The following is a 23845-nucleotide window of genomic DNA, read 5'->3' on the forward strand; positions in this document are numbered from 1 at the left end:
CTCGCCCCTCTGCCACATCTGGCTGGATGAAATGCCAGAAAGATGTGTCTGTCTGAAAGAGGGCAGTCAGGCTTGGGACTGGAGCTGAAAAGAGACACAGAGACCCAACTCACTGTCTACTAGATTGGGTGCTATGTCCTTACAAAGGCCAGGTGACGTAGCAGCCAGTCAGCCTGGGCATTGGCCAAGTGTCTCTTTGGGGCTCAGAAAGGTCCCTCACTGGTCCAACCTGGCTGTGTCACTGCTCCCTGCCCTCCCTGCCAGGTTCCCAGATGGTTGTTGTAATGGTGAACTGGATGGACAGTAGTACTACTTTGGAATGGGAGCCCAACCTTGAATAGACGAGGGCATTACATTTTGGAGGAATTAAGATGGCCACCAGCCCCCACAGTCAGGAGCCACGTTGGTATGGTTGCTGCCCAAGGCTAAGTGGCTGCATGGTGAGTGGCAAGATGTTCAGCGTGTCAGATTTCATCACAGGCACCAGACTCGCTATACATGAACAAGTTGTGTACAAATGTAGACTTGCCATGGACAAATTTAATGATATTTGAAATTTATTTTTATAAATACCATACTAGATTAAGATCTGGTTGGCTACAATAACAAGTCCCACCCTTTTTTCGGGGGTAATGTAAGCAATATCTTTTTGTTGTTGTTGTTCTGCTTTGTTTTCTACATGGGTACTATTTCTAGTTTCTTCTTCTTTTTTGTGTCTTATCTTACTCTGCACACTTGTAATTTTGTACTTTTTTATTTTTCAGAAAGGAATATAAGCACTCTCTTTCTTACACACACACACACACACACACACAGAGAGAGAGAGAGACAGAAAGCCCCCTTAAGTCTGGCCCAGGTGCTCCTAGAAACCTGGGGTTGCATTCAACTCACTTTTGCTCAGAGTAGTAAATTGAAGTCAATGGCCACGACCAACTAAGGTCCATTAACTTCAAAAGACCTAGTCTAAGCCGAAGTTAGTCAAATACAGCAGTGTTACTATTATGAGCCTCCCATGCTGCACTCAACCCATATATATGACTAATTAAGCCTTACATCACAGAAAAAACAATAATGGCAGGCTTCCAGTGACCTTCACTCCAAGCATACGAAACCCAATATATTTGCTGGGACTCCTGAGATCTCTTAGCACTCAGAGACTCAGGTATGCTCAGCAAAATTTGTACCACTTTGGGAGTGTAGGGATGAGGTGGGCTACATATTAGAATACTCCCCTCATCCAAACAATAACAACCCAGCTCCATGCATGAACAAAAACCATACATGAGGGCAGCCTTTGCCAACCTGGTGCCTTCCAGATGATTTGGAACATAACTCTCGTGAGACCAAGCCAAGGGGCAATCAAAAAAGAAAACAGCCTTTTTTAATTTTTACAGACATACTGTATATTCATTTGCTGCCAATCCTGTAGCCTAAAAACATAGGCGAGATAGAAAATAAAAACAAGGCAAGGGGCACTCCAGGAATAGTTTTATTTGAAATAACGGTTATTCAGTATTACTACACTCAGTTTTTAATATAGAACTGTCATGTACCGAGGGCAGTAGTTCAGTGGTAGAACACAAACAGACAATTGATTGATGTTGATTTTTACACCACTCATGGCCGGGTGTAGCTCCAATACGACATACAAAGGTTTTGCTGTCCTCCCTGGGAAATTCCCTCTAGAATTGCCTTTTATTTGCTCATATGAGTTGAGGTGGCTTTTGATCAAGTGTGGGCTGAATTCTTTACAATTGGTGGGGGTTAGGGGACATTGTGCGTGAATTTGTTTTATGTGTGTAGATCTGTGCATGCTGCAGTGCTCAGCAGCAAGGCTCTATTCCGATGGCATGAATATCACGACGACCAGTAGATTATTATCTGCTGCAGCCTTCATCCGCCTTCACAGCCATTGTAACATACCGCTTGTTATCTTCTGCTTGTTCTGCCGTTCAGGACTTCTTGGATCATTCTTGGTTTAGCTCCTCCCCTTTGACCTTACCACCTTGGGTGACCCAGCTGGGAGTATGAGACTCCCAATGGCTTCGCTCACAAGGGTCATAGGAACGTGCAAGCCCACGCACCACGACAAGCTAATGATCCAGTGAGTGAGTGCACCTTTTCTACTCTGATTCCTTCCAGATGTTTTGAACTGCAGCTCATAGTCCAAAACTTCTGGAATGTTCCAGGTTAGCAAAGACTGAGCTTGATGGACCAGTGATCTTCCTCAGCAAAAGGCAACTTATTTTGTCTTTGGAATTGTGGAAGAAAGGCAGAACATTAATAAAGCAGTGACACTTTAAAAATTCCATGTGTTCTTTTGTGTGTGTGTGTGTGGTTTTTTATAAAAAATCTCAGGTCCTTCCCTACCAGAAATGATTTCTAATGCTGGAGGAAGCTGAAATTCTGAACGTTTATTTCATTTTATTTTTTAAAATGATTTTTGTGGTTTATTTATCAAAGTTTTAGATTCTAAACTAAAAGTTACCTGCAGCGCTTTACTGTTCTCAAATAAGGAAAGGTTCTGTGCACTGCCAGATATCTGAAAATCATATTGTATACAAAAGCTTGCAGGCAGGAGGATGAAGAAAATGTAGGTAGGACTCACACTTTCTGAAGGAAACAGCATACCTGACGGTTGGCCTGAACCTGCTGAGCAACTTGTTTGACAGGTAAGCAGCTTTGGAGATAGAGGAAAGTTTCTACATCTGGTTTGGTTTGGCCTAAACCAAACTGCACAGCTGACATGAACACATGCTTTAACAAGATTTTATTTTTTTGTAGCATAGATTGGAACAGATTGTCTTTAGCGTTTGTTTGCTTTTGCACACGTTGACGTGGGATTTTCGGAAAGCTATTATGTCAGGGAGATTTTTCTCATATACCTCTATGGGAAGGTGTGTTTTCTTCTTATTCTGTGGGACAACATCTGTTCTCTGTTGCCCAAGCAGTGGAACTCCCTGGTTCATGTCACCTTTTGCTTCTTTATGTTCCAGTGCAGGTGTAAAGCTTCTTGCTGCAGCGGTATTTTGACCTAACCATATTCTAAAAATGTACTCTGCCAGGCATTTCCTAGATTGTTGGCTTTCATCCATTCTGTATTTTAAATTGTTTTCAGGGTCTTTAAAAAAATATGTTTGCTGCCTTGGATGCTTCATTTGAAGTGAAAAGACATATTAAACAAACAAATATCTCAGCCTAAAGCCTGAGGTGGTACAGTCCAGAAAGAGCTGTACCACATTCTATTTCTGAACATACTTTTCTTTTTTCACTCTTACAGTGAAATCCAATTCATGGAGGTACAGGATTGTACCATTAGTCTTCTGGATCTTGTGCACAGTACCTGCTGGTATTGTTTACTGATTTTTTTACATGTATCCAGCTTAAAAGCTCCCTGGACTAGCTCCCTGGACCAGTTTAAAAGCTCCCTAGACCTATCTGTGATAGGACATGGTGACATCTGTTTGATCAACATATAGTTCCTAGTAGTGCTGGCTTTTGCCATGAACTGGCAATTATTTATCCATGTGCTCCTCCCTCCCTCTGTCTTTTTACCGGGCCATGCTCTTAAGGTCAAAGTACTTCTCTGGCAATAACTTTTCAGCCGGCTGCTTGCCCTCCCCTACAGAGCATAGAGATGCATTCTTCACATTGTGTAAAATTCCTGCTCAGCACAAACACACCGGTCACTAAAGCAGTCAGCAGGAGGCCTCAAGCACGAAGCAGCAAGAGAAACCAGCATGTTGGACATTCTTCAGATCCTATTAGGACCAAATTACTGTGACGATTTAACACACAAATCACTGCTAATTAAGGGATCAGAACTGGCATGGAGGGGAGGGGGGTTAATATTGTCCTCTCCCACTGCAGTCCCAAGGAAAACCCCTCCTTTGATCCTAGAGTTTGTTTTGGGAAAATTCCCCCAATGGGTCCCTTTGCACCCATAAATCTATAGGAAGGCAGTGCCAACACTGGAATGCTGGTATCATGGGGCCTGCTGATTTGTCAATGAGGTTTGTGCCAGCTTAAACTCCCACACAGTATACAATGGTTGACTCTTGTTGGTGGCAGTGCAATGGTCAAACTTTAGCCACAAACTATTTTCCTTATTAAAACTGCTAACATGAGAGCTGGAAGCCAGGTAATTAACTTGCAATACATTGTACAATACATTGTTGTGTGAAACTGTGCAATACATTGTTGTGTGAATGCTTTTGGGCTCCAAGATGAATGTCTTATCACAGAATTGAAGAGTTGGAATGGACCACTAGGATCACCTAGTAAAACACAGGAATCTTTCACCCAGTGTGGGGCTCAAACCCACAACCCTGAGATTAAATGTCTTCTGCTCTGATCAGCTGAACTATCCCTTCTCCTCCTGTACAAGCCCAGCCGAAATGAATGGCAGGCCTCTAGCAGTTTCCATTCCCTTCAGAGCTTGTGCAGATGACTTTCTCAACAAATGACCTAGTATCTAACACAACTTCTTGTCAATGAAAGATTGTAAGTAACTATCCCAATTAAAGCACTCTGTAAATAACAAGTAATGAATGTGAAAGAAGCTCCCTTTTAGGTCATAAATCGACTATCTACAACTTTCCAAGCTCCTATGACGTACTATCCCTTCCTGGACAACCTTCTGGTGACCTCATACTAGGGGCGGTTGGTGCCAGCATCAAAAGTGAGGAAAGAGCATGGATGTGGCTCTTACCTTTGCACCACCGTTTATTACACTCCAGCCATGCAGAAGTCAAAGGTTTCTACAAAACACACACACACACACACACAAACACACACCATACATACATACCTCTTTCCTGACAACCAAGAAACCTTGCCACAGCTCAAGGACACATGGAGACATTGCAGGCAGACAAAAGCACCTGGGGAGTACAAGGATCAGGGCTATCAGGGCTGGTGAGGAGGTGTGGTCTTGCAGAGGGGCATGTTGGGGAAGAGTCATGAGGCCCTGATAAGAGGAGGCAGCCTGAAGGGCTGGAGGCTCCTGTTGCCTGATCAAGCATGCTGTCCCGCTTTGGGGACTTCCACTGCCAACTATAATTGCACAATAGTTAGTTAGCATCTGAGGAAAGTGGGCAGGGAGAATTGGGGCAGGGAGGGAGTTGCCACTGTACTTCTGCTGGAGGGTTCTTACTCACCAGGTAATCCTGGGGAAGTCAAAGATTACTCACTTGAACGTTTTCACTACCAGAGGTAGTAGAGTGAGCAAGTGAGCACACTACTACTACTGATGCACACAGGGACCTACTACTACTAGTACTACTACTACTACTACTATCCTTTTACAAAGTCATCCAAATACATTGAAAATCCAAACACATACAATATATAAAAGACTAGATAGCCACTATTGAATAAATCAGGCAACTTTAGATTTAGCTTTGAAAATCTCGGCTAAGTACCCCTGAAACAGTCTTGGTAGTTTCGGGGGTATCATCCCTCAACAAATACTGGCTTACAGGCTCTTTGTAAATCGATAATTTTAAGTGGTAAGGGAGTCACTAGGAAATCTCTGCAATGGGTTTCGAGAAGAGGGCAAACCAAAATGACTTTCACTAGTTTGATTTCCCTCAATTGTTAGGGGTAGTAAGTTAGGTGTAAAATAGCACACTATTTTCCCAACACCACTGTTTCTCCAGGAAAAGAAACTGTTATATAACCCAATTTGGCAAGAGATAAATTGGGCCGGGGGAAAGGGAAGCAGCAGCAGATGTCTAGAGGGGAAAGCTGCTGTGTTGCTCATTTGATTTCAACATATCTGACTCATAAGGGGATATGTTAGTGCTATTTATTAAGCAATTCATAGCCTAAGTGGACACACCTTGATTGCTAAGAGGGATGAGTGAATTTACCAATTTTGGTTTCCCACAGCATCTCATTTGTTTCCACCTTCAGTTCAGTGCTCCACATTTCCACATCAGTTTGAGATTTTTTTTTTTAAGTCCTCATGAAAATTATTAAGCATTTTAATGCAAATTTATCCCAGTATACACATAGATATTTTTCCTAGTATACATATTTTTCTGAAGCAATTCTCTCTAATGTAATTCTTTTTGTTTTGTTATTTTCACTAATATATGCATTTTAGCCAAGCATATGCATTTTTGTACACATTAATCGGCTGGAGAACTGGATTTCCATAGATTTCTGCAGTCTGCATATTATTTCTGAAATGGCAAATTGGGCAGGTTCACTTTTAAATGCAGAGCTCTGCCAATAACAACCTTTCTCGATGCCATCTTGGCCAGAAGTTCACATTTAAATGCAAACTGAATCAGATTTTTGCTCCATCTCTTCCTTTGCAGCTTTCTTGAGTGTTTTAGTCTGACTGGCATGTGTTTTTGAATTATGATCACTCTCCTTACTTGCCTGGGAGAGAGACTTGAGTGTGTGAATGCACCTGTCCTACCGTTCAAAGATAAAATTAGCTGACCCACTCACTTTTGCTCCTGGGCATATCCATTCCTGGCAGGTTGCCTAGAAGAAAATGCAGCCCTTGGGCTGAAAAATGTTATTGTTTGTTGTTGTTGTTTAGTTGTTTAGTCATGTCCGACTCTTCGTGACCCCATGGACCAGAGCACGCCAGGCACTCCTGTCTTCCACTGTCTCCCGCAGTTTGGTCAGACTCATGTTTGTAGCTTCGAGAACACTGTCCCACCATCTCGTCCTCTGTCGTCCCCTTCTCCTTGTGCCCTCCATCTTTCCCAACATCAGGGTCTTTTCCAGGGAGTCTTCTCTTCTCATGAGGTGGCCAATGTATTGGAGCCTCAGCTTCAGGATCTGTCCTTCCAGTGAGCACTCAGGGCTGATTTCCTTAAGAATGGAGGGGTTTGATCTTCTTGCGGTTCAATGTTGCTACCCAATTTATATTTCACAGAGGATGATGCTATTAACAGTTACTAGCCACAATGGCTTTTCTCTACCTATGCTGTTGGGAGGCAATATCCTTAGGAATGTCAATTGCTGGGAATCACCAACTGCAGTAGTGCTATAGGATTCAGGTCCTGCCATTGGGTTTCCCATTGTGGTATCTTATGTGCCAGTGTGAGAATAGCAAGCTGGGTATTTGGTCTGATCCAGCCACTTCTTATATTCTAACTGCTGGGCCACAGCAGGCAATCTTAGAAGAGGCACTGTTTACCAAGTGTGAGGGAATAGGGGATACCTCTCTTAAAATGGTTCTTCCCATCTGCAGCTTTTGTAAGTATTTATAATAAAAATATTACATATAAGCAAACATGCTGCTAGATTAACCAATGTACCTTCTTAGCCATTGTGGGTTTTTCAAAAATAATCTAACTGGTTTATTGATGAAATCTTGCAGTTCTATTGATGACTAGCCAACACATGGCCCAGCTCTCCACGATATTGCAATCAAGTGACGTGGCATAGCTGCTGAGAGCAGACACAATGAGATCCCTCGTTAAAATTTCACCTCTGCTGTGATAGCACTAAATACCCTTGGGCTGCCCACTCTCTGCCAGCCTCCCACATCAGCCATATAGAGCTAAAAGTGGCCTGTTATACAGACTGTTGTAAGAATTACTAGACAACACATGCTCAGCCAAGCATTTGAGCAACAAGACGACACTACTATTGTGTCTGCTTCTGATGTTGCAGCATAAGTGTTGCTGTTGCTGTAAGCCCAAGTAGCACCACCAAGGGGGGCGCCAGCTAATAGGAAACCTGAAGTTTGCAGAAGTACAAAATATATTTACGGGGAGAAACCCTAAGGAGGGGAAAACTCAGCAACAATCTGTTGAGGACTGAATGTGTTCACTGCTGGCTGGTTGATCAGGGGAAGAAAAGAAGAGACAAGAAAACCAGGTGTGGAACAGAATGAAGTACTGAAGAGATCATGGCTGACTGACTGGAACAGACATGCTCCACACCTCCAAGGTTTGTTGCAAGTCCTACTTGCACAAAATTATGTACAACCACACCTTTAAGTCCCCATCAGCTGGGTGCTTAATGTTACCTGGAGTGCATCCCAAAATAGCATTGCAAGGGACCTTACTGGGTTTTCCCCTTGAAAGAAAAAAGTAAGGAATATAATTATGTTAGTAATAGTTCTATATGCATTAGCATATATATAATAATGTGTGGAAGTGAAATTGATTACATTTAGTGTGCTATAATTATACCCTCTTTATTGCCCTCTTTATTTTTTTTCATGCACTTTTTCTTTCTTCACTTTATTTTTAAAAAAGAAAGGCACTTCCTATTGTACATTTAACATGAAGGATTAATTTCAACCTCCAGTAGGAAGGAACTTGCCGAACTGGAAATCCCAATCCCAATGGCTTCTTTCCAATCCAAGCTGCAACACATGGCAAAGGAATCTGGGCCTTTTTGGAACGGGCAACCAGGGGACTTCAGCCAGCCATGTAAGCGTGAAGAAACTGCTGCATATCACTCATATCACAGTTGCAGAGAAGAGGAGGTGGTGGCTGTACAGTGAGGGAGCCATAGCTATGGTGTTGATTCCAGGTCAGCGCACTTGCCAAGCCGGTCCTTGGAACTGAACTCTGTGTTCCAGTTAATGCTTTTTAACAATTATGGTCTCCACGTGTAGCCAAGTACTACACAATGAAACTTTCCGTCACTCAGACTGGTGAAGCAGGAAAGAAAATGGGAAGTGGTTTCCCTAGAGCATGGTAGAAGTATTTCATTCCCATTCCCCCAAGCTGCGAAGTTTGGGGTAGCCTTAGACATCAAATGTGTTTTGCTGCAATTATGTATTTGCAAGTATTGGTTCTAGCAGTTACTTTGGGAAAGTGTATGCTGAGTGCATTCATGTGTGTTTCTTGGTAGACTTATGGGGCTCAGCAGTAAAATAGCCACATCTTCTTCCAGGACTCTCAAGCAGATTTCTCACTGCCACCACAACCGAGATTTAGCATGCTGTATCCACTCAGTATGATCAGTCCTCAATGGAACATTTGCAATCTTTTCCCCCCTAGTATTGAATTAAAACAACTCATTCTTCTACAAGCCTTGGGTTTTCCCTAACTTGCCAATTCTTCCTTGTTTCTCCTGTGGCCCTGTTTTAGCTATAATATAATCCTCCCAGCACCTGCATTTACTCTATTGGTATAGAATAGAATCTTTAAGTGAAATGAAGTCCTGTCAGTATGCTTCATGTTTGCATACTAGGCATAAAGTTAAATCTTACCTGTGAAATTTAAAGATAAAAGCCCCATGTTTATTTTCTTCTGTTTACATCTTCAAGCTTTATTTTTTTTTAAAAAAAACTCTGTAACAGGTCAATGGATTAGCTTTGCTTATAAACTGGGCTCTTAACAGAGTAGACACTATAATCTGGTGTAGAAGTCAGTGCAATGTTGCCATTGCACATTTTGTCCAACAGGGCCCAAGACTACCCCAAATCTGAGATGCTGTATATTATATTGAGCCATAAAAGATGGGAAACGGAAGGGTAGCACTTGGTCCAAGCCTATACAATGTTCAAGTAACCCCTAATTTAAAATCAGTCATACAATAAAAAAGGGAAAAGGTAGCATTCTTATTGACTGCTGCTAGCCTGGAAAGAATTATGTCCCCCAAACGCTGGAATCATGGTATCAAGACGGATGCAGAATATAACTTGTGGAGAAGTTTAAACCAAAAGGTCTGTTCAATGTGCATGGGGAGAAAACTATGAATGATTTTCATGCCACCTGGAGTAGCTCCATCATCTATTGCTGCTAGAGGTGAACATAATTGTAACCAACCTGTGACTTGCAGGTATTAACAGAAAGGTGATTTGGGATGAATGAAGATGGCTTTTATATTTTCTCCTGGATCTTGTAACCTTAACTTCCCAATACAGTACGTGAGTAATTCTAAACAGTTGCTTGGGCTATTGTTTTATATTAGTTTTTGCAGAACTAAGAAGTAAAATTATCAATTCCTGGACAATTAGTCGTTCATAAAATACCACTCATTATCCTTCTTCCTGAAGACAGCATCAGTATTGTTGGATACCTTGCTAAGGCCCACCTGCTTCCAAGTGGCCAATCAGTGCCTCCTCCTGCTTGCTCCTGTCACTGCTTGTGTGCTTGGAGAGCAGATTTGGCTCACACTCTCCCTCTGGGTGATTATGCCAGTGGGGCTCAGAAGACAAAGCTATGTAAATTGGCAGAGGTGGCCAGGGCAAGGAGGCGCGTTCACTAGGAGAAGGACCAATCAAGGTCATTTTACTCAAGCCCCGCCCCCCAGAAAGCCCCGTAGCAAGCACTAAAGCTCCATGCTTCAAAATATACTGCAAAAATAAAACCACCACCCTTATTAAGTCTTCCCAGATGCAATCCACATACTACTAGCACCATTGGCAAAATGCTCATCGATTTAACGGTACGACTCAAAGCGGTGGATAATTCAAGTTATTAATGACAGAATCAAAGCACTTTTGTTTCTGTTTTTAAATTTAAGTTTTATTTATCTCAAACTTATTTTAACAGAAGCGACTGAACAAAAATAAAGTTTGAGTCCCATTGTCAGGGGAACAACTTGATAAATGAATCAGGCAAGTAGAACTGTGGCCCTCTGCCAACCAGTAGAAACCTCAGTAGGAACTGATAAATAGTTTTGACGCAGTCCATGAACATAACATAGTAAGTGCCATCCGGGAGGGGAGCAGCTTATGTGTATTTCTTGATTTCGTCATACAAGACTAGGACAAAAGCACCACCCATTCCTCTGAGGACGTTGGACCAAGCACCCTTGAAGAAAGCCTTGCCTCCTTCGTCACGGGCAATCTTCTTCCAGCAATCAATTGTACCAGAGTACATGATGTCAGCTAAAGAAGAAAAGAGAAAGAAAACTTGGCATGGGAGAGCAAGTGATTTTTTTGATGCATATTGCAATCCTGCTGTTCTGTTTGGCTTCCACACACATTGATTTGTGCAGCATGAATGCATGCAAACATGAATTTAGGACAAAGCCCCAGGAAGTCTACCATTCAACATGGGGACGGACAGGAATGGAGTAAAGTGGAATCAGAGCTGAGATAAGGAAGGAATAGGCTTAGTTATGGACTAAGTCATTAGCAGGGCAAGGAAACTAGAGGGCTGAGCCAAAGGCAAGAGCGGTGAAGACATAGTACTCTTACATCCCACTATCTACCATGTTTACTTTGCGTTCAGGGTAAAAATACCTAACACCAGTGGCAGGCCTACATTAGGGGGTCCCTGAAGCTGGAACTGTTATGGGGGCCCCATCGCAAACAGCAACGAGGTCTGGGTAACTACTGTTACCTTCTTCAATGGGGTTGTTCCACAACAGATCACAATTTTTATTTTTATTTTATTAACTACTGCATCTCAGATTTTGGTTAAAATTTCTGTACTGTGGTACCTCAGGTTAAAAACGTAATTCGTTCTGGAGGTCCATTCTTAAACTGAAACTGCTCTTAACCTGAGGTACCACTTTAGCTAATGGGGCCTCCCGCTGCCACTGCCACCGGAGCATGATTTCTGTTCTCATCCTGAAGCAAACTTCTTAACCCGAGGTACTATTTCTGGGTTAGCGGAGTCTGTAGCCTGAAGCATCTGTAACCTGAAGCGTCTGTAACCTGAGGTACCATTGTACTGCTTTATCTCACGTATCAAAGTCACTGGTGTGAACAATTTTTTTCCTATGCCTTATAGTTTTCCAGTTGTGGAACTCAAAATAGGTCTACTAGACCCAAAAACTTTAAGCAACGTGGACTAAAGTAACTTCTGGGACACTTCTGGATTTAGGGGCCCCGAAATTTAAGCTTCATTAGTTTTATGGTAGATCTGTCCCTGTTCAACAAACCTACCTCTGGGATAATCTGCAGCAGTTCACCAGAGGGGTAGGAAGTGGAACAAAATTCTCCCATTGGCTGAGTGTGCTAGCCATTCAAGGCCACTTATTACCACATGTAGCCAAACAGAAATAAGGATCTAATACTGTAGCACATATTTAAAGGGAAAAGAGTGCCTAGGAACATAGGAAGCTAGTAAAGGTAAAGGGACCCCTGACCGTTAGGTCCAGTCGTGGCTGACTCTGGGGTTACGGTGCTCATCTCGCTTTATTGGCCGAGGGAGCCAGCATACAGCTTCTGGGTCATGTGGCCAGCAGGACTAAGCCGCTTCTGGTGAATCAGAGCAGCGCACGGAAACGCCGTTTACCTTCCTGCCGGAGCGGTACCTATTTATCTACTTGCACTTTGACGTGCTTTCGAACTGCTAGGTTGGCAGGAGCAGGGGATTCGAACCACTGACCTTCTGATTGGCAAGTCCTAGGCTCTGTGGTTTAACCCACAGCGCCACCCACATCCCTTACATAGGAAGTTGCCTTGTACCAAATCAGATCACTGGTTCACCTAGCTCAGTGCTGTCCACACTGGCTGTCCTCAGTTCTCTAGGGTTTCAGTCAGGAATCTTTTCCAGCACTACCTGGCGATCCCAGGGATCAAATGCATGCAAAGTAGGCATTCTTCCGCAGAGCTACAGCCTTTCGAGCCACTCATCTTGCCAAGCATGATAAAATGTGTTTTCCTTTAGTTAATGGCCGCATGTTTGGAATTTGTATAGATTGCAGTGCTTGTGGTCTGTACAAATTGGAAGTACTTATCAAAAGTACCCTGTAGTGGTAAAGAATGCTTTCCCTCTTAAACTATCCAACCCTCTAATTATTCTGGAAGCTTTTGAAGGGAGAAATGGACAGATGCTAGGAGCTTGTATTAAATGGTGAAACTGAGGTGCATGAGTTTACTTGACTTGGTCATGCAGCAGGTGAACTGGATGACCTTTGGGTAATTTCCAGTTATGTATTTAACAAATATTCACTGTTTAAGACTGGGAGATATCATATACACAGAATGTATCTAAAGGACATTTAGCCCATCTGCTTTCACATGATAGAAAACCCCTGGCTCTCTATTGCTGAAGAGATCACTAAAGGAGCAAAAGACAGGCCAAAGAATCAGCTTTACCCTGGCTTCCAGAAGTTTAGCATCTTCCTCAAATTTCTAGGTCTTGCATTTCTCCTATAGGATTTCTTATTCTGAAGTAGAACTTGCAGCTAACATGACAGACCCATCAGCCAAGAAGCAGTCCATTTTATGCCTATGTTCAATCTATTCTAATAAAATTTAGAGAGACTCCAGAAGGCAATGTGGCTCTTTTTCTTTTATAAACCAGTCCCTCTGTCCTTTAGCAAGAAACATCCCTTCCACAACACTCCATTTACCTGCGTGAAGTTTCAGAACAAAGTTGGTCATCTACAAGAATTGCATGCTTTTGTCTGAAACAAGCTCTAGCTATGATTTCCACCAAGGAAAACCAGGTAGTAGAGCCAAGCTTGAACTTAAGATATTATCATCAGCAAGAACCAACAATACATAGCTAGAAGGGACACACTTTCAGTCTGGTAAAGTAGACAATGCATTGTGCCCCCAAAACATGTCTGCCAGGTAAAGGGAAAGGACCCCTGGACAGTTAAGTCCAGTCAAAGGAGACTATGGGGTAGCGATGCTCATCTCACTTTCAGGCTGAGGGAGCTGGCATTTGTGCAAAGACAGATTTCCAGGTCATGTGGCCAGCATGACTAAACCGTTTATGGTGCAACAGAACACCATGATGGAAGCCAAAGTGCACAGAAACACCACAGTGGTACCTATTTATCTACTTGCACTGGCGTGCTTTTGAACTAGGTTGGCAGGAGCTGGGACAGAGCAACAGGAGCTCACTCAGACGTGGGGATTCGAACTGCCAACCTTCTGATCAGCAAGGCCGAGAGGCTCAGTAGTTTAGACCTTAGCACCACCCATGTCCCTGCTAGGTATACAGCCACAGGTCCCACATATGTGGGACTGTGCAGACATCACAGAGGTGGCATAAAGATCTAGCAAAACCACCAGCTGTGCTTTCTGTGCTCCCTGCAGCAGCTTTGATACTTACCACCTTTGCGACCAGATTGCATCATCATACGCCGCCGAACTGTATCAAAGGGATAAGAGGTCAGGCCAGCAACAGCAGTAACCGACTGAGCAATCATCCAGCTGATCAAGATGTGTGTGTTCTTTGGATCAGGAAGCATCCCTGTGAAGTGAAGAAATCAGAAATAAGGGGAATGCTGTTCTTGAGCATCCATACTTCCAAACTTTGAATGGGAAGCCAATAAAACTACCAAAAGGCCCCAGCAAAACCCCAAGAAAATTACCTTTTGCAGTATCGTAGATACCAAAATAAGCAGCTCTGTAGATAATGATGCCTTGGACAGAGACGTTGAAGCCTTGGTACAGTCCCCGAAGGCCGTCCGACTTGAAGATTTTGACCAGGCAGTCTCCAAGCCCCTTGAATTCACGCTCAGCCCCAGCTTTCCCCACATCAGCTGCTAGACGGGTTCGGGCGAAGTCGAGAGGGTAGACAAAGCACAGCGAGGTAGCACCAGCAGCACCACCAGATGCCAAGTTTCCAGCAAAGTAACGCCAGAACTGGGTTCTTTTGTCAATGTCACCCAGGAAGATCTGCTTGTATTTGTCTTTGAAAGCAAAGTTGAGGGCCTGTGTGGGGAAGTATCTGATAACATTGGCCAAGTTACCACGCCAGAAGGACAGGAAACCTTGCTCTCGAGGGATCCGGACCACACAGTCAATGATGCCCTTGTATTGCTTGTCTGCTGTGATCTGCATACTCGCATGTTGCACCTGCCAAAATGGAAAGTGGACATTAAGTTTGGCTGCATAGTTAGTGACATAATCCATAGCAAACCATAGCTGATGTTAACCATGGTTCATAAAAGGTAAAGGTACCCCTGACCATTAGGTCCAGTCGCAGACGACTCTGCGGTTGCATGCTCATCTCGCTCTATAGGCCAAGGGAGCCGGCGTTTGTCTGCAAGACTAACCTGCTTCTGGTGAACCAGAGCAGCGCACAGAAACGCCATTTACCTTCCCGCTGATGCGGTACCTATTTATCTACTTGCACTTGACGTGCATTCAAACTGCTAGGTGGCCAGGAGCTGGGACCAAACAACGGGAGCTCACCCCGTCGAGGGGATTTGAACTGCTGACCTTCCAATTGGCAAGCCCTAGGCTCTGTGGTTTAGACCACAGCACCACCCGTGTCCCATACCATGGTTCATAAACCATGGTTAAAACAGAGGTGTCTTGCAGACTATCATTAACCATGACATGCTATGCCACAACTGGATTTATCTCTCTGTAGTCTTCTCCTTATGGGACGCGGGTGGCGCTGTGGGTTAAAGCCTCAGCGCCTAGGACTTGCCGATCGAAAGGTCGGCGGTTCGAATCCCTGCGGCGGGGTGCGCTCCCGCTGCTCGGTCCCAGCGCCTGCCAACCTAGCAGTTCGAAAGCACCTCCAGGTGCAAGTAGATAAATAGGGACCGCTTACCAGCGGGAAGGTAAACGGCATTTCCGTGTGCGGCTCTGGCTCGCCAGAGCAGCGATGTCACGCTGGCCACATGACCCGGAAGTGTCTCCGGACAGCGCTGGCCCCTGGCCTCTTAAGTGAGATGGGCGCACAACCCCAGAGTCTGTCAAGACTGGCCCGTACGGGCAGGGGTACCTTTACCTTTACCTTTTTAGTCTTCTCCTTAGGCTCCTAAATACTATCCCGAAAACCCTTTCACTGCCAATGCCTCAATGTTCACTGGCAATGTGGCTCTTCCTGAGCTTAAGAAATCTAGCATAGTTACTCATTTTTCTCCAGAATATGGACCAAAGCTCTAACTTAGCCGGGGGGGGGGGGTCCTGTGGCCCTTCTAGATATATAAAGGTAAATGGACCCCTGACCATTAGGTCCAGTTGTGACTGACTGTGGGGTTGCGGTGCTCATCTCGCTTTAGTGGAAGAGGGAGCCGGCGTACAGCTTCCAAGGCATGTGGCCAGCATGACTAAGCTGCTTCTGGTGAACCAGAGCAGCGCACGGAAATGCCGTTTACCTTCCCACTGGAGCGGTACCTATTTATCTACTTGCACTTTGACGTGCTTTCAAACTGCTAGGTTGGCAGGAGCAGGGACTGAGCAACCGCCGACCTTCTGATTGGCAAGTCCTAGGCTCTGTGGTTTAACCCACAGCGCCACCCGCGTCCCTTTCTCTAGATATATACTTAAACATATATTTTATACAATAGAACAATCAGTATCAAGATATGTGAGAAAACATAGTACATCATTCTTTACACACAGAATCAGAGTTGGAAGGGACCCTGACAATAATCTAGTTGAACCCCCTGCAGGTGTCCCATACAGGAATCAAACCTGCAACCTTAGCATTATCAGCACCATGCTCTAACCAACTGAACTGTCTAGAGACACTGGAAGTTACAGTTTAAATACTCAAATACAGGCACGTCACCCATGTGATAATGAAGATTAATATAACAGATGTTGTGGCGATATTTATTTCCAGATGAAGACTGCTGGCTGCCACTTGAACTCCAACTCCCCTCATTCCCAACTGTTGGGCTGGGGGAGGCTGGAGGGCCATAAGTTCCCGATGCCTGCTGTAACCGAATAAAGGGAGGTTATTGGGGAAACCAAGTAGCACACAGCAAGGCTCAAGTTAGAAGTATCATGTTACAGGGCCTAAATCATTCTTTCTGACTCACAAGTACAGCAAGCAGGGCCTGTGCATTTTTCTTCCACCATTTAGAACTACAGTGGTACCTTGATTGTCAGATTTAATCCATTCCGGGAGTCCATTCAACTCCCGGAACCGTTCGAAAACCAAGGTGTGGTTTCTGATTGGCTGCAGGAGCTTCCTGCACTTAATTGGAAGCACGTCGGACGTTCGGCTTCCAAAAAATGTTCGCAAACTGGAACACTTACTTCCAGGTTTGCGGTGTTCGGGAGCCAAGCTGTTCAACAACCAAGGTACCACTGTACACAATGATGACTAAGAATTAAGTTTAAGTTTCTTCTTTCCGGCCTATTGCAATAGGAGAAAGACCTTGAATGCCCCTTTTGTCCTTTCTAGGCACACTTGACCCAGGCCTAATCACAAACCATCATTTTCAGACCTATGTTGGATGAAGCAGATGGGCCTGTCCTTGCCGCTGCTTGCCCACCAGGTTTCTCTTACGCACAGCAACCCAGGTCATGTGGGCGGGGAGGGGGGGTTGCAGTGATTTTTAGGAAGTCATTAGTCTGCACCAGGCGTCCTATTGGGAAGACCCAGTTTTCTGAGTGCATGTTCTGGAAGTTGGGCAACAGGGGCAGTACAGGATTCCTACTGGTGTACCGACCTCCCCGCTGCACCAAGGATTCCCTGCCCGAGCTGCTTCAGGTCGTGGCGGATATGCTCCTGGAGACACCTAGCTTGGTTGTCCTGGGGGATTTTAACATCCATGCCGACACGACCTTACAAGGGGCCGCTCGGGACTTCGTGGAAAGCATGGCCTCCATGGGGCTGTCCCTGAATAAGTCTGGCCCAACTCATAGCCACGGACATGCCTTAGACTTGGTGTTTACCTCTACGGATGTTGGTGATCTGACATTAACTAAAAGCGAAATAAAAGAAGTGCCATGGTCAGATCACTTCCTGGTGCAACTGGACTTCTCCGCAACCCTTCCCCTCCGCAGGGAGGTGGGACCGATTCGGATGGTCCGCCCCCGCCACTTAATGGATCCAATTGGCTTCCAGAGAGTGGTAGGGGATGCTTTATCCCAAGTTGATGGCCTTTCAGCTGATTCCCTGGTGGCACGCTGGAATGCGGAGTTAACCAGGGCTATTGACTGTCTGGCTCCGAAGCGCCCTCTCCGATTGCATGGAGCCCGGACAGCCCCATGGTTTTCCCCGGAGCTGAGGGTGATGAAACAATCGTTGAGACGGCTAGAGCGCCGGTGGCGGAAAACTCATTCTGAATCAGACCGGACACGGGTTAGAGCTCAACGTCAAGCCTACCAAGTGGCAATGGCGACGGCGAAGAGGGCCTTCTTCGCCGCCTCCATTGCATCTGCAGAAAACAGCAGCAGGAGACTTTTTCAGGTGGTTCGCAGTTTATCGGAACCACCTGTACCACCGGGGCCTGGTAGGGACCCCAAGATCTCCTGCAATGCTTTTGCAAAGTTTTTTGCAGATAAAATCGCTCAGATTCAGAAGGAGGTAGACTCCACAGTGGGAGCAGGGCCAGGGCGGGAGATTGCTAGAGTTCTGTCTGGTCCTGTTATATGGGATCAATTCCAATCTGTTACCTCCGAGGATGTGGACAGGCTGCTTGGACAAGTGAAACCGACCACCTGTCTCCTTGATCCTTGCCCATCCTGGCTGATAAAAGCGAGGCGGGAAGGGCTGGGCGATGGGCTTTGCGGGGTGGTGAATGCTTCCCTCTGTGAGGGAGCCTTCCCAGACCCGCTGAAAGAGGCGGTCATTAAACCGCTTCTTAAAAAAACATCTTTAGACCCAGCCAATTTGGCCAACTATCGCCCAGTCTCAAATCTGCCATTCTTGGGCAAGGTGATTGAGCGGGTGGTTGCTGAACAACTCCAAGCACGCCTGGAGGAAACGGACCATTTGGATCCCTTCCAATCGGGATTCAGGCCTCACCATGGGACTGAAACTGCCTTGGTCGCGCTGGTTGATGATCTCCGGCGGGCTAGGGACAAAGGTGAGAGCTGTTTCCTAGTTCTGCTGGATCTCTCAGCGGCCTTTGACACCATCGACCATAACATCCTTCTGGACCATCTAGAGGGGCTGGGAGCTGGGGGCACTGTCATACAGTGGTTCCGCTCCTTCCTCCTGGGCCGTGTCCAGAAAGTGGTGGTGGGGGGTGAGTGTTCAGACCCCTGGGCTCTCACTTGTGGGGGTGCCTCAGGGTTCTGTCCTCTCCCCCATGCTTTTTAATATCTATATGAAGCCGCTGGGAGAGATCATCAGGGGGTTTGGACTGGGTGTTCATCAGTATGCAGATGACACCCAGCTCTACCTCTCCTTTAAATCAGAACCAGTGAAGGCGGTGAAGGTCCTGTGTGAGTGCCTGGAGGCGGTTGGAGGTTGGATGGCGGCTAACAGATTGAGGTTGAATCCTGACAAGACAGAAGTACTGTTTTTGGGGGACAGGAGGCCGGCAGGTGTGGAGGATTCCCTGGTCCTGAATGCGGTAACTGTGCCCCTGAAGGACCAGGTGCGCAGCCTGGGAGTCATTTTGGACTCACAGCTGTCCAGAGTGGTGCATGCTCTGGTTATCTCACGCTTGGACTACTGCAACGCGCTCTACGTGGGGCTACCTTTGAAGGTGACCCGGAACTGCAATTAATCCAGAATGCGGCAGCTAGACTGGTGACTGGGAGTGGCCGCCGGGACCACATAACACCGGTTCTGAGAGATCTGCACTGGCTCCCAGTACGTTTCCGAGCACGATTCAAAGTGTTGGTGCTGACCTTTAAAGCCCTAAACGGCCTCGGTCCTGTATACCTGAAGGAGTGTCTCCACCCCCATCGTTCAGCCCGGACACTGAGATCCAGCACCGAGGGCCTTCTGGCGGTTCCCTCATTGCGAGAAGTGAGGCTACAGGGAACCAGACAGAGGGCCTTCTCGGTAGTGGCGCCCGCCCTGTGGAACGCCCTCCCATCAGATGTCAAAGAGATAAAGAATTACCTGACATTCAGAAGACATCTTAAGGCAGCCCTGTTCAGGGAAGTTTTTAATATGTAATGCTGTACTGTTTTTAACACTGATTGGGAGCCGCCCAGAGTGGCTGGGGAAACTCAGCCAGATGGGCGGGGTATAAATAATAAATTATTATTATTATTATTATTATTATTATTATTATTATTATTAAGTTTAGGTGCAATTTTTTTGCCTCTGAGGCATGAAAGCAAAAGTGATCACCATGGACTCGAAGTCAGCTTCAGGAAAACACCAGGCCTTCAGGCAGAGATTAAACTTTAGCTTAACAAGACAAGAGAGAGGTAGGCTTAAAAAAAGAAGAATAGAATAGAATCTCAGTCCGATAAGAGAATCCTGTATCCTTGCTGAACCTAATGGCTACCTGATAGGTCATCTCTCAAATCTGTATTCAGGCTCCATTCTATTTAGCCTCTGGCAAGATAGCCAGACAATGCCTGTAATCCAGCCAATGATAACTTATTGCAAGGTGACCTCTTTTACAAGGGGTTGTGCCCAGATCATCGAGGTGTTCCAGATCTCATAAAGGCCCCAAGGTGCCACAGGAGGGACTGGAAGGTGACACGACAAACCCGTGTCCCAAATAAAATGGCCAACACATCTCAACTTCCCATCTACCATCTCTGGCAACTGGCAGCTCTTGCGAGTACTCCTTAAGGAGCCTGATCTGGCCCTCCTGTCTCTAGTTGCAGACCCCTACCATAGGTTATGATCAGTACTTTCAATCCATCCACATGACCTTGACAGGCCTTCTCTTGCTGCAACACCCTAGTTTTGGGAAGGCAAGTTTAATTAAATTTTGATGTTTTACTCTCCCGTATGCAGGGAGCCAATCTGTTGATGAAGCAACAAGAATACAAAGACCTGTCAGGTGGCCCATTTATGTAGCAAGGCAGTTTCGACTTGGTGTCCATTAGAGATTTGCCTTCAAGGTCACCTGCCCAAACTTTTGGGTTGATTCTTTGAAATAATACCTTCAGTAAGATTTTTATGGAGTTTTGAGTTTTTATCACAGGTTTTAGCACCATGTGCTATATGCTTCCTTCTCATTTACACAGCCAGGTAAGCTCCAAAGACCTTGGGCTTTGCCCAAAAGCAATGGCACGTTGGAGGGGATGAAGTGCCACCTTTGTGCCTCCTCGAATTCCGAGGGGATGCTGCTTGGATGCAGCCACGTTGCCAAGTGGCAGGTTGCCCGCAACGGTAGCAGAGAGAAAGGGAACCCAGGCTCTCTGCGGGGACAGGCCGCGATTTACTCGCGTTGCCCTTCCTTGCCAGCCTCTCCTTCCCCCGCAACTAATCCAACGCCAGGCGGGGATTTGCATAAGCGGAACTAGTTTTCGCCAGCAGCAGCTCCGACGCAAACTGCCAACGAGCGTGGGGTTTCCTCCCCTTCGACCAGCACGTTTAAAGGGGGGGAAAAGAACTGCGTGTTCCTTTTGGTACGGGGGCGGGCAGAGGTCGACCGCTTGCCTCGGACCGTCACCAAGGCCTGGGCCATAGGAAACCTCCATCACAAGCCTAGCATAGAATTTTAGGGCTGATCTTGGATGCCAGAGAAAGCTGCGGCCCACTCTCTCTACCTGGGTCAGCAAGAGCCTTTTTCCTGGGCAAGCGGAAGGGCAGGCGCAGAACCGAGGCTGGAAATCTAATTTTGTTGCTCTCTTGGGTTCAAAGGCAGGGAATAAAGGATGCTCCGGCCTGCATCTCCTTGGCGCGACCTTGGTGGGGAAGGCAGGGAAGAGAACCGCGGCTTTTTAAAAAAACTCCCTCGCATCTCCTTGGAGCTGGGATAAGCCACGAGGCCGCAGCGCTTCAGACAAAGGCAGAGCGCAGGATCAGCCTGTCGCGCCATAGCGCACGGAACATCCCAGCGCACTCTGGACAAAAGAGGCCTTTCAACTCAGTCGACCCGCCTATATGTCCTCTTTTGAGGAATCCCTTCCCGGCCCCCTCGTCGTCCCCAGCAGACTTCAAAGCCAGTGAGAGCCACCACTTAAAAGATCCCCATCTTTCTTCCCTCCACCCTCTCCAAATCGTTTCCACCGTTCTCCATCGAGAGGCGCGCGGTTCTACCCACCCAGCCACCCACCCCGTGGTACCTGAAGAAGCAACTTGACTCTCTCGATGGGGGCTACCGCTGTCTTGGAGATCGCGGCTGCCACGCCGCCCGCCAAGAAATCTTTCATGAAAGAAATAGCCGCGTCAGTCATGATGCCGGTGGGAAGAAGGTTGAGCGCTCGGGAAAAAAGTGAAACAAAAACTGCTTTAAGATCCGATCGGAAGAGAAGACGTAGGGAGGGGAGATGGCTGCACAAACGGAGATGGAAGGCAGGCTGCCGGCTCACTGAGACCGAGCAAATTAAATGGCCGGTTTTTATACCGCGCAGGCTTTAACGTGGGAACAGAGGGAGGGAGGGGAAACGCGGGCATCTACGTACAGCCGCTTCCCAGTGCCCTGATTGGACCTGAGCTGGAGGGAGGAACCGCAGAGAGAACTGCGGTGGCAATGTGTGAGGGTGGGGGAGTTCTGTGCTCCTTCCTCTTGAGAGACCCCTGACAGCCAGGGAGTGGGTGGGCCTTGGCTGCCTATGATGCCTTAATACAAGGAAGCCCCGATCCTAAGTTGCCACGGCTTGCAGCGGATGGGGCGCATTGGGAGAAGCGCGCGATGGAGATTGGCTATAACCTTGGAAGGTGGGGGCAGGGCTTCGCTTACGGAATGATGTGGGGTGGGTTTGCACCTGGGTGACGTGCGATGACACAGACGGGGTGTTCCCCAGGCAACCTCAGGAAGGAACAGGCTGTGTGTCCTTAAATGCATTTTCTGGCTGACAGGAGCAAGGTGGAATCGGTGTCCTTCAATAAGAACAGCCCTACTGGGACAGGGGCAAATGGGGCTCGTGGACCTGGGAAAGTAGGAGAAGGCAACTCCTGCAGCCCAGCTGGTACCAAACGTATTGCTCTGCTTTCCCTTGGACCACATCAGGGAGGCCAAGAGTGGGGTCTCGTAGTCTGGGCAGCCCAGGACCTCCATACATGCTGTCCAGCAGGGGTGCCAACTTGAATAAAATATTGGGGGGGGGAGCAGGCAAGCCCCACCCTGCATAATTGATCACATGATGTGGTGCACACACACCACTTGAATGACAATGTCCATCAACATGGTGGGAGGGATATTTTACTGGGAGGGCAGAAGAGACCTTAGCCCATAGAAGTTGCATCCTATGCTGCCCAGGCTTGCTAACTCAGCAAAAACAACACAGGAGACAGCAGTTATGAGTTACCGGTCTTTGCAGCCACAGCAGGCACTGTGGTTCTCCAGCGGGTTTGACTTCATCCCCATTGTGTGTGCTCCATTGTCTCTCGAAACAGATACCAACAACTGGATCAGGCCAATAGACCACTTAGTTCAGCATCCTGTTGTTGCACTGGTCAGCCCGATGCCTACGGGACGTCCACAAGCAGGATCTGAAGGTGCAACAGCAACCTCCCCACCTGCAATTCCAAGCAACAGGTAGAGGCATGATGCCTCAAGGTGTGTACTCTGACAGTGGAGGCTGGTGAATCAGAGCACTGTTTCCCAACGTTGGGTCTTCAGCTCTTTTTGGACTACAACTCCCATCATCCCTAGCTAGCAAGACCAGTGGTCAGGGATGATGAGAATTGTAGTCCAAAAGCAGTTGCAGACCCAAGGTTGGGAAACACTGAATTAGAGCATGTGGCACACTGTCCCCACCAAACACATTTCACCCTCAGCCAGCCCCCACCTGCCTCATTCCTTACAACCAGCAGAGGATGGCATTGCTTGCCAGCTTCCTCCTCCATAGTGTCAGTGTTACTGTCACAGACTGGTGGGAGGATCCAGCTGGGGAACCCCCAAGGGAAGAAGGCTCAGAGCCTGGTGAGTGGTGATGGGACGATGATCAGTGGTCAGGGGGAGAAGAGGGAGAAGACTGTGTAACATGGCTTAGTGAGCGGGGAGAGCCCGTGGCAGAGAGGAGCCCAGAATCAGTGGCAGATGCAGAAGCAGGAGGGTGGAAGTGGGGACGCCAAGAAGCAGACATGAGTCGGGCTGGTGAAAAAGCAAGGGTGTCTTCCTTTCCTGCTGCAACATGCTCCCTTCCCCCCTTGTCTCCCAGAACCAAAAGAGACACGGGTGGAGTAGAGGTTGACTACATGTAAGCAGAGTCTGATTGCTC

The 23845-nt window shown here is 46.7% G+C and overlaps 1 protein-coding gene across 1 annotated transcript; it reads right to left on the reverse strand.

Moving 5' to 3' along the window:
• Nucleotides 1-10430: 10430 nt before the first annotated feature.
• Nucleotides 10431-22014, reverse strand: SLC25A5 (solute carrier family 25 member 5). The gene is made up of 4 exons (XM_079962905.1): nucleotides 21746-22014; nucleotides 14215-14701; nucleotides 13953-14093; nucleotides 10431-10822 (listed from the first exon to the last, which is right to left on the reverse strand). Exons 1-4 carry the CDS (start codon nucleotides 21854-21856, stop codon nucleotides 10665-10667), a joined length of 897 nt encoding a protein of 298 aa, XP_079819031.1. The 5' UTR covers nucleotides 21857-22014; the 3' UTR covers nucleotides 10431-10664.
• Nucleotides 22015-23845: the final 1831 nt, after the last annotated feature.

Source organism: Podarcis cretensis (assembly GCF_951804945.1).
Source record: "Podarcis cretensis genome assembly, chromosome: Z".
Lineage (NCBI taxonomy): Eukaryota > Metazoa > Chordata > Lepidosauria > Squamata > Lacertidae > Podarcis > Podarcis cretensis.

Bases quoted from the DNA above. Each gene is read 5' to 3' on its own strand.
- SLC25A5 (XM_079962905.1), bottom strand. From the start codon at position 21,856: ATGACTGACGCGGCTATTTCTTTCATGAAAGATTTCTTGGCGGGCGGC. The intron at 14,702-21,745 runs GTACCACGGGGT...CCATTTTGGCAG, and splicing joins GAGTCAAGTTGCTTCTTCAG to GTGCAACATGCGAGTATGCA. The intron at 10,823-13,952 runs GTAAGTATCAAA...TTTCTTCTTTAG, and splicing joins GCAATCTGGTCGCAAAGGTG to CTGACATCATGTACTCTGGT.